Below are 10,433 nucleotides of genomic sequence, written 5' to 3'. Positions count from 1 at the left end.
AATTCTTGACGCTACAGTATCTTCAAATCGCTCATTTTATTCTTGGAAGATAAAATATGTAAATAAGCATTGTAACCAAGAGATGATAATTTTTAAAGCAAATAAGTATGTAAATGTTTTTTTAAATTCCACTCCCGAACAGCGGCCTACCAGAAGGAATCGTACTGTAATGAAAATAATAGTTGATTTCAGTTCCAAATTTACATACACCGGCTCCTAAAGTATAGAAATCTTACTATCATGAAGGACAAAACGGCAATGACTCCTTTAGTCGCAGAGTTTAGGGCCGTAGGAAATACGACCTTGGGACCTCGACCGTCTCCCTCTTCCGCCATCGTTCCCACGGTTTTACCACCCACCAAAATGTCGTACTTGACCATGCTGCTGCATAAGCCGGAACTGAAGCAGCAACCCCCGCAGGCAAGGTCCGTTTGTGGTTGGATGACGACATCTTTCGCGTCGAGGCAATTTGAGACAGTGATTTGTCTCATGTCAAAGCAAGGACAACTGTCTTCGGCCCATTCGATTTTTCCCAAAAGTGTGTCTCCCGACCGGATGTTGCCTTTCTAGAAAAAAATTGTTATACATGGGTAATTTTTGAAAGGAAAATTTGCCGTCTTTCGAAATATTTTGAAATATTTTGAGGAAAGTTACGTAATCGCTTTGAAAGTGGAAATACATACAACGGGAAAAAGAAAATAATAAGCGAAGTAAGACAACTATGGGGGTATTTATTATGAGTTAACGTCGTTAGCGATGTCAGCATGAAAACAATTTGGTAAAAAATGGCTAAGAAATTCATTTGCGAAATTCTTTTTTTTGGTTCGCAAGTATTTTTTCAAAATTATGTTACGATGCAAACTCGTAATGACTACGCCAAATGTTTACATTGGAAGAATTGATAGTAAACAGCATGTTTTTTTTATAAATTTACATGAAGTTTTTGGAAAAATTTGAAATTCTAAATATTATTAATTCAAATATTTTTTAAGTGAATAAGTATGTAAAAAAAATTATAAATTTTGTAATAAATTTAGAAACTGCAACATAAACTTGGATAATCTAAATATTGGATATTTTCGTATTTAAATTTGCAGTTGTAAATACATATTACCAAATCAATCGCTATGAATTCCACGCCACCCTTGTCATAAAGTCCCATTGTGGCCAGATGAATATGCATATTTTCTGCTCCGGGTGGCATACCGGAGACGATAACTTTTTTGCCATAAGAAAATATCTTTTGTTTCTCAGCGTCGACGGCCAGTCGATTGGATGATCCTACGGTCCAGTCAATGAATAAAAATTGTTTAAGCACACTCTAAGAAATGCGGTTACGACTATAACCAGAAAGTAAACATATAAGTATATGACTCTACCGCCACGGTTATAAATTTTGTCACCAACTGGTTAGCAATCCATCATACATAATTCGTAATAAACGTAATACTAGTGGTGATAAATTTATAACCATGGGGGTAGAATCATATATATATACATACATTCTGGTTATAATCGTAACCGCAATACTTTGAGTGTAACCTCATTATAATAAATTATATGCACTCTTAGAAATCTGTTTGAGTCATGTGGGAGAGAATAGTGGAATTTGGTGGTTGCAAAAGAGAGCAAGGATAGGAAGCAGGGAGGTTAGCCTAGTGGTAAGGTGTTCTCCCGGGATGAGAAAGACGTGAGGTTCGATTCCTCACACCACTCTTCCTTCTTATTTTTGCTCTCAACGCGTATGCAATCCTCCGAAAATCCCACAGTCAGATATGTTTTGATTTCCCCGTATTAAAGTTTCTAAAGTTGTTAAAGCCGAGCGGTGTATACCGCTCGGCTATAAAATTGTACCCATTATGGTAAAATTTTACAACCGAGCTATTACTTATCAACACTACTTTGTTCGAGTCATGTATGAATACCGCCTGGTATTATTAATTTAATACTGGATTTCTAAGAGTGTGAATACCTAAATCCATTATGACATACCTGACTTTTTCTTGATGTAAAAAGTGTGAATATTTTCAAGCCCTTTGAGGTTTTCGTCGGTCTTGGTGACATGTGCACCTGGCTGTTTTTCTATGACTTTCTCCATCTTGACAGGCTGCAAGTTGTCGAAATCAAGTGCAATTCAAGAGAGTATTTTATTTTAAAATAAATATACATAAATAAATATGCTTATAAAATAGTCACGTACCTGATTTAAGTAAGTATTTATTAACTTGACTTGTTCGCATCAAATACACAAATATTTATGCGGAATTCGGATAAGGACGAAACCCAATTCGTTGTGAGATTAGATAAGCTACATATGTAATGGTAAATATTTATTTACTATTTATTGTTATGTGCTTTGGTAAGATAAAAATGAATGCATTACTGACAAAAATTAATTAAAAAGTGAGATAGAAGTAATTATTTTTTTGTCGTCAATAAAACAATAATAATCGATCAAGTTAGCCGACCAACGTGCATTAATTGTCCATTGATACATATTTGTCAATGCTAACCCAGCTATTTAATTTTCCTGCTTCGATAGCGCTACAGCTTCATCTTGTACTTTCCATTCGTACGCAGTTGAATTTTTACAGAAATTGAGAATTCTGAGAAACTACGGCACTATCAGTCTCAAAGTCCCCCATATTATGTTGACAGGGTACCTTGAGACTGACAGTGCCATAGTTTCTCAGATTCTGTTGAAGTTCAGCGGTGCGATGTGCGAATGGAGAGTATATCCCGTTTAGCCAAGGTACAGTGAGTTATTTGAAAAAAAATGAATAAATTATTTTAAGGTCTAAAATGGACCCATGTGGGTGGGGAAGCATAAAAATATAGATTATTGTAAGTGGGTCTGGTGTTTGGGGTTTTTTTTATGAAATTTCCAAAAAGTCTCAAATTCCCCCAAAACCACACACACTTCTGTAGAGAATTTAATGCTGGTAAAAAAAGCTATTGTACATACATGCCCCCAACTAATATCATTCTCACGGGAAAAAATAAGACCCCTAGCTGCACAGACCGAGAAATACACGTGCTCGATTGGGGTAAAGTCGTGGCAATCTGGGGTTCGTGTCAAATTCGTGTAAAAGCGATGGGGACGACTCACTCAGTCCTAAGATACCACGTCCGCCCATGATAGGCAAAAATTGTTGTAATTTCTATCATGATTGTTGACCAATAGCTACATTTTAATTGATGTTTAATTAATCATTTTAATTAATTTTTTCCCTTGTAGATTTACAAAAAGCTGGGCTGAAAGAATCAACTGAAGGGGAGCCGATTCCAGGAGGGCTTACCTGATGCTTACCTAAGCTATGCTTAGGTAAGCATCATTTGAAATATGTACATAGATTGATCATATTTTTATTTATCTATGCACTTTCTGCATACGCATGCAATAATAAATTTATTGTTTGCAGCTAATCAGGACAGTACCATAACTGTGAAAGGTACACAACCGGAAGTTATGGGTGGGAATCAAATATCCAACGATAAAGGTGCAGGCACGTCTTCAACAAGCAACGGCGACGCCCAACTCTCCATTATTGGGAACGACAACGAATCACCCGAAGTTGGAATACTTTCCGCTGCGCTGCCCAAAGGAAATTCGATAGGCGCTCAGCAATCATCCTTGGAAGTAGAAAATTTTCTTCCCGGTACATAAAGAACGTTAACTTATTATAAAAATTAGCTAATGTAAACGAGTTATTTGTTTTCATAGGAAATCAATTTCAGAGTTGGGTGGTCAGAAATATCGCAAGCTTAAAAGTTCAGAGTCGTAACATTCAGGACACCTTGGATGCAATATTACTTCATTTGGATGAAGAGAAAAAGCCCCAAGATGAAATTCGTCATCAAATTCCACTGATGAATATGGAGGATGTTAGCAAGGGGGCCGGCTATTATGAGATTTTGGCCAACCGCGAGTCCCTGGTAAATACATTTCAAATATATTATTCGTCTAATCGGATAAAGTAAATTTTCGTATCTACTTCAGGTGACACTTTTAAGGCAGCGTGGTTGTAGTAATGTTGCAAAGTGTACACGCCGCATATTATCAAACCTTCGTGGGGATCAGTTGGCCAACTGTTACAATTGGATCGGGTCAAGAGGAGGAAAATCAGCGTTCTGTGATGTATGGATGAAACAAGTAGTTTTCGGTAAATGTGTTCACGTACTATTTTAAACCTAACGCGTATAATACCTATCTGAAACAACACCACGTTTAATAGTGGAAGGTCACGTTAATTTTTTCTTTGAATATTTTAGATACGGTTCGTCAAAGTTTACCATCAAAGGCAGTGACAGATGACGAGATGGAAGCCGTAATTAAGGAATATTTGAAAGCAGCAGCAAAACGGTTGAAGAAAAATCATTGTGCTGATATGTATGTGAATACAATAACTAAATCCCGTTAAATTTTAAAGTTTATATTCATATTAATCTAACGTGTCAAATCATAGCGCTGGGACAATTTCCGATGGTGGATCAGACTTTATTAATCATGAGGAGTCGGATGACATATAATTTTTAACCATTAATCATTGTTCTCTGTTTGTTATGATTAATTGAAATAATTAAAATGAAATAAAGGCATGTCATGAACGGGAAAAATTGTGGCAATTCTCGGTGTTTATTTAGCGTAAAACACGTGTTTATTTCATGTATAAACACGAAAATTAAACGAGTTTATACCCTAATTATAAACGAGAATAACACGAGTTTTACACGTATTAGTTCTGTCCTAGACACGTGTTATACACGAATTTTACACGAGTCTGACACCGCAAAACGGCGACAATAACCCCCAATATTCACCATCTTTTACACCAAATCTTCACGTGTTAACCACGAAATTTCGTGTCCGCGGACTGGTGTTTTTCCCGTGTATTTCCCGAGTTTGTGCTACCAGGGACGTGGCGAATAAACTGAATTTTTGTCCAAAACGAAAATTTCGACAATTAAAAATAGCTGGCAAATTTTTAAGTCGAAAAAGTAGCAGCCAACGACCTTAAACTACCCTTAATGATGCAACGTTTGGCTTAAAATAAAAAATAAATAAAATAATCCTTTAAAGTCAACAGATATCAGTTAAAAGCAAACTGGTTTCCAATCTATGACTGTCCTTCTCACCATATAACTCTGGTGATGAGTCGGATCTTCACACAGAGAACGGACTCTGCGAGGGCTCCCCTTTCTGGCATTGCCAGACCGTCTGGCCGGGCTCACCCAACCATGAGAGGAGCACCCACCCCGTACTAACACCGAGCCGAGTAGGATTAGCAAATAGCTTCCCGGACAGAGAGGAATCGAACGTGTGACTGCGTGGTGACAGTTCCGCCCCCGAACCCCTAAGCCAAAGGGCTATTGCTTTCTGTGGCTGGCTTTCTGTGGGGTGGCCACTTTAGGAAACCATGACTCAAAGTTGGGCAGAATTAAGATGACGAAAATCAAAAAAATGTGTTGATATGACATACGGAAAAATTTTTATTCTATATAAATGAATTGCATGGATTTTAATTCCGGCGTTTAAAATTATTTACATTCACGGATGCACTGAAAGAGTAAGAGCGTGTAAGCACCTAAGAACGAGTATGTACGTACGATCATTGAGCTAAATTTTGGCCATTAACTAAGATAAAATAAAACCAAGTCATTCTCACTTGATATTGTTACCAGATAGTTGCACAATTGCATTCCCCAGTCGGTCACCTTATTGTACATACATACATAAATGTGTGAACCCACTGTTGACAAGTTTATGCAAACACAACTAAAAATTCACCTGCCCCATCCGAGAAGCTATTAAATTCAATTTAATGGGTTCGATTTAATGAGGATACATACATACATATGTCAATAAAGTTCAAATGACTGAAAAGTCTTCGTCATGATGTAACACGACCTAACTGGTTTTACTACCTCCGTCCACATTTCCTTAAACCCGTCCGGCTTTTAAACGGCTCATGTATGTATGTATGAATAGGTCAAAGAAACCCCTCTTAATGGTCCAACAATTAACCGTAGATCAAGTCTGGTTTATTGGAAAAATGAAGAGAAGTATAATAACCCTTGGACCTAAACAACCATGTAATAAAATCTTCTCAACTTCGTGGTGGATAATTTTACTTTTGCCAACTTTACCCAGTCGCTAGGCAACCGTTGTCATGCAAACATCTCGATGCAAGTAACATGACCCGCATATACATAAGTAGTTATCATCATGCAGCGAATAAAGATTTTACTATATAAGCCACGTTTTGTTAGCCCGAGTAGTTTAGAATTTACAAATTTTGTCATGTGTTTGCACTAAATAGCAAAATTAGCTGAATAATCCGTTGACTTTATTAAAAGTTAAATAATTTAGTGATGCTGGTGAATAATTGTGCAATTATTCTGATCGGTTTGGCGAACTTGGTGATATGTGATGTTAATAAATTGTGGGCGACACGGGAAAGTCGCGTAAGTATCGAATTTTAATTTATAAATTCTTAACGTGCAAATGTTAACTAACGAGTTATTGAATTTTGTGTGTGTTTTAAAGCAAATTCAAGCTGGGAATGGCAGGTTGACTTGCTACTATTGTAATGTGTACCTTAGAGGGGGTCAGAATCCCGGGGGAGGTGTCAGTTTTGGAAACCAACCCGGATACTACCCGCCGAATCCAGTTGCTGGACAGCAACCCGGGTACTACCCGCCGAATCCAGTTGCTGGACAGCAACCCGGGTACTACCCGCCGAATCCAGTTGCTGGACAGCAACCCGGGTACTACCCGCCGAATCCAGGTTTTGGTCAGCAGCCAAGTCAACCAGATGGGAATCGATTTTGGGGAAGATGTCCAATGGGGTCTTTTTATAGTGATCAGACAGAAAAATGCATCAAGTATTCGCTGTACAAAAGTGGTGGCTTTGGGTGATTTATAATTTTAAAAGTTTACTTATGCATGCTCATATGGATGCATATTTACGTGGTAAATTTAAAGCGAAAAAATTGTGCACTCTAATTACTTGCGTTTTTAGTAATAAATCTACAAGCTAAATAAACTGAATTATCTATGTATATAGTAAAGGATACAAAACTATGTAATCCAAATTTATACCAAACTTTGCTAATCATACATATAATTTGTGTCCTAAGGGATTGGTCTATTCACAAATTTTATTCGTATGTTGCATTGAATTTTAGGTGTCGTTTGAAACAGCTCGTACTGATTTTAATCATCGCTTATCAAATTGATAGCCTTAAGGTGGAAATAGTGATACATTAAAATTTACGACTTTATGAAAATTTATAAAAACCTGGTCTAACAAAACATAGAATTTGGTTTTGTTTGGTAAGATATATTTTTTGCATTTATTTAGCTAAGTAATAATAAATTATACCACCTCCAATTTTGATTATGAGGTAATAAATACATAAAGATAAGCATTATGGGAAATTTTTAGACCCCGAAGGTGATCATGACCACGCCATGCGAAAAGAATTCTAAAAATTAATCACAGCCAAGAAGGAAAAAAAATCGAGGAATAACATGTGAATAAATGACTATCAACCAATCACCATGTGGATTCGACCGGATTAGAAACTGCATATATACGTACCTACTATTAATTTGTTGGAGTTTGATAATGTAGATAGATATTTATATTTGTAGTATGATGTAAATATAAGTATATGTAATTTTGACTTTTTAAATTTTTTTAAGATTATTTTTACGAGTTTTTTCGCGAGGTTACGGATTTTTAAAATGTTCGGCTCCTTTGTAGCCAGCTTTTCCCACGTGAATTGTATGACAACGTGCATACATATTTGCAATTTTTAATACGAAGATAAATCGAATGGAGAAAGTGTAATTGTTTTCGGAAAATAAATACACATTGTAATCGGTAACATGAACTTAAACATGTAGGTATGTATATTTTTATATTCATACACGTTTTTGAGTCCAAATAGTACATATGTACATATTTACACTCTTAGCAAAGTGGTGTTGATTCAGTAAAAAAATCAACACAATGAGCAGGACTTGAGTCATCAATTCCGCAATTTTGATAAAATTTTGCACCATTTTAACTCCATGCAGTTATGCTTTATAAAACATAACGGTAATCTCAAATTAACCCAATATTGTAATAAATGTACACCGCCAGGAATTTATTCAGCACAATTTGGAATCAAAATATTAACCCAAAGGCTTCATCAGATTGTGTTAAAATTATGCTGGGAAAGTGTTAGATTTAGTTTTCATTTAGTGTTGTTCCAATTCCAAATTATTACACATCTCTTCCTCAGAGTTACGATAAAAATGACGCAGCAGATTCTACGATAGTCAGGATTTGCAAAGTTCAACATGAACAAGTTAGTTAGAGTGACAAATATGGCGAGAGGGAAAAAATTAATAATTTCCTCTGGAAATTTTGAGGAATTTCTTTTAAACGGTAAGAAAATCCTAGTTGTAAAGTCTATTTTTTATCATAAATCGTCTTAACTTTTATATTTGCCTTCTTATAGTTAAGAGTAAATTTGGTCTAGAGGATGAGACAGACCTTATGTTTGAAGACGAACAAGGAGCCGAGATTGATGAAGAAGTCTTCCCAATTTTAGTTGATCAAGGAACAACTCCCACCATAGTTTTTCGGCTTCAAGAAGAGCAGCATGTAGAAACAAATTTCCCTCAAAATTCCCCATCATGTTCTCAAATATATTACAGTTGGTTATGCAAAATTATATTTTAATTATGATTTCCTAATTAATGATTATTCTTATATTGATAGTAAATAATCCCTTGGCGTCCCCGTCATCGTCAGCTTCGTCTTATTCAAGTTTTAACCCAGATGTGGATTCTTTCAAACAGGTGAAAATAGTTAAGATTAAAAGTATTTGAGTAAGTAATAAATGTGTAATTTACAATTAAAATAAATAAAATACCCATAATTAATATTTTTAGGCGCTGGATGCTCATGTCGAAAGAAACCCTGAATTTAAAGAGCTGATTGAAACCTGTAATTCGGCGAAGCTTGTCGATTCAGTGGCGGCAACAAAATTTGTCAATGAATTTGTTTCTGTCCTTGTTTCATTAAGGGGGTAATTATAAAAAAACAAAATAATTTGGCATATACCTTAAATAATTATAACAACTGGGATCCGGATGTTACTCAGCCTGCATTAATTTACTTTGGGGACAACAAAGCTTCTCCGTCAAATTACTTTTTAATTTGCGACCGACTTGCCATCCCACTTAGTGCAAAGAGTTCCACTCAAGCGATCGACTCCCTTTTCAAGGCTCACTACGTAATCGGAACTAAATATGACAAGAATCTTGACGGATTATGGAAGTTCATACAAGTTCATGTCCTAGATTTGGAGATTAACAACACGAAAATACCAGCAAAAGTTAAACAAGTTTATCAACAACTCTTCAGTATTTCAGCGGACAGCACAAACGGAGACCAACAAATTTAAGGTTAAATTTAGTTACATAGTGGAAGGTTAAAAATGATTGTTTGTCAAATATGCAATAAGTTGTTTAGTCGGCTTGAGGAATTTCAAGTCCACATTAAATATATTCATAATATAGGTAGTGGAAATTTTAAAGGGGCTGTATGTCCATATCAAAATTGTTTAAGTGAGCAGAATACATGGAGTGGATATTTAAGGCATTTAAAGTCCCACAATTTAAATATTGATAATAATGAGACAGTCGAAATTAGCGACGCTTGTATTGAATTAGGAGTAGATGAAATATATAATAATGCAAAGATAGGGACCACCGATGAGATTGATGAAGGGACTGAAGTAGAAAATTTAAATGAAGATGTTTCTGTTGATGCTGGCATAAAGATAATGATAGATATTTTAAGTAGTTTTTGTTCATCTCTCCTAGCTAAGGGGGTAACGAACTCCACAGTAGATTTTGTTGTTCAAGAATTAAAATTTAGTTTCGCTCAAGTAATTAGTTTGGTTTTAAATTTAGGAAGAAAATTTTGTGAGGCTGGTTTTGAGGAATTCAGTTGCTTAACACAAGGTTTAAGGGGAACAATTTTCATCAATAAAATCATCTTATCAAAGACAAAAATTATTTGAGAAAAACTCCCAAATAATTTTGCCGAAAGAAATATCCTTAGGTAGCAGAACTGAATTAAGAGTAAAGGAAAATAAGCGGCAACAAGTAATTGTTTCAGATACATTCATGTATATTCCACTACTTAAAACTTTAAAACAAATTGTTGCTTCTGAAGTGGTCTCAAATTATTTTGCAAACAGCAACAAAATTAATTCCAGCGCTATTGAAATATTTAGTAACACGAACTCTTATAAAAGAAATTTATTCTTCTCAAAATTTCCAGATTCCCTTCAAATTCAACTGTTTTATGACGATTTTGAAACTGTTAACCCTTTGGGTTCAAAACGTGGTATCCATAAAATAGGGG

The 10,433-nt window shown here is 35.5% G+C and overlaps 3 protein-coding genes across 3 annotated transcripts; 2 read left to right on the top strand and 1 right to left on the bottom strand.

Annotated features, from left to right (window-relative positions):
- Nucleotides 1-19: 19 nt before the first annotated feature.
- Nucleotides 20-2,257, bottom strand: LOC110861965. The gene is made up of 5 exons (XM_022111099.2): nt 2,201-2,257; nt 1,993-2,107; nt 1,115-1,281; nt 237-566; nt 20-164 (listed from the first exon to the last, which is right to left on the bottom strand). Exons 2-5 carry the CDS (start codon nt 2,096-2,098, stop codon nt 147-149), a joined length of 621 nt encoding a protein of 206 aa, XP_021966791.1. The 5' UTR covers nt 2,099-2,107; nt 2,201-2,257; the 3' UTR covers nt 20-146.
- A 1,060-nt stretch (nt 2,258-3,317) lies between these two features.
- Nucleotides 3,318-4,617, top strand: LOC110861976. Its single transcript, XM_022111107.2, has 6 exons — nt 3,318-3,325; nt 3,423-3,659; nt 3,725-3,936; nt 4,001-4,163; nt 4,273-4,390; nt 4,467-4,617. Exons 2-6 carry the CDS (start codon nt 3,470-3,472, stop codon nt 4,528-4,530), a joined length of 747 nt encoding a protein of 248 aa, XP_021966799.1. The 5' UTR covers nt 3,318-3,325; nt 3,423-3,469; the 3' UTR covers nt 4,531-4,617.
- Nucleotides 4,618-6,126: 1,509 nt separating this feature from the next.
- Nucleotides 6,127-7,900, top strand: LOC110861939 (glutenin, high molecular weight subunit PW212). The gene is made up of 2 exons (XM_022111070.2): nt 6,127-6,465; nt 6,548-7,900. The coding sequence occupies exons 1-2, from the start codon at nt 6,373-6,375 to the stop codon at nt 6,917-6,919; spliced, it is 465 nt and encodes a 154-aa protein (XP_021966762.1). The 5' UTR covers nt 6,127-6,372; the 3' UTR covers nt 6,920-7,900.
- The last annotated feature ends 2,533 nt before the right edge of the window (nt 7,901-10,433 follow it).

The sequence above is a fragment of the Folsomia candida genome, unplaced genomic scaffold (genome assembly GCF_002217175.1).
Source record: "Folsomia candida strain VU population unplaced genomic scaffold, ASM221717v1 Fcan01_Sc047, whole genome shotgun sequence".
Classification (NCBI taxonomy): domain Eukaryota; kingdom Metazoa; phylum Arthropoda; class Collembola; order Entomobryomorpha; family Isotomidae; genus Folsomia; species Folsomia candida.
Note: the sequence above shows the minus strand (reverse complement) of the source record. Positions and strands in the feature narration are given on the sequence as shown.

Bases quoted from the DNA above. Each gene is read 5' to 3' on its own strand.
- LOC110861965 (XM_022111099.2), bottom strand. From the start codon at position 2,098: ATGGAGAAAGTCATAGAAAAACAGCCAGGTGCACATGTCACCAAGACC. The intron at 1,282-1,992 runs GTATGTCATAAT...ACTGGACCGTAG, and splicing joins TTACATCAAGAAAAAGTCAG to GATCATCCAATCGACTGGCC. The intron at 567-1,114 runs GTAATATGTATT...ATTTTTTTCTAG, and splicing joins AATTCATAGCGATTGATTTG to AAAGGCAACATCCGGTCGGG.
- LOC110861976 (XM_022111107.2), top strand. From the start codon at position 3,470: ATGGGTGGGAATCAAATATCCAACGATAAAGGTGCAGGCACGTCTTCA. The intron at 4,164-4,272 runs GTAAATGTGTTC...TGAATATTTTAG, and splicing joins GATGAAACAAGTAGTTTTCG to ATACGGTTCGTCAAAGTTTA. The intron at 4,391-4,466 runs GTATGTGAATAC...GTCAAATCATAG, and splicing joins AAAAATCATTGTGCTGATAT to CGCTGGGACAATTTCCGATG.
- LOC110861939 (XM_022111070.2), top strand. From the start codon at position 6,373: ATGCTGGTGAATAATTGTGCAATTATTCTGATCGGTTTGGCGAACTTG. The intron at 6,466-6,547 runs GTAAGTATCGAA...TGTGTTTTAAAG, and splicing joins GGGCGACACGGGAAAGTCGC to CAAATTCAAGCTGGGAATGG.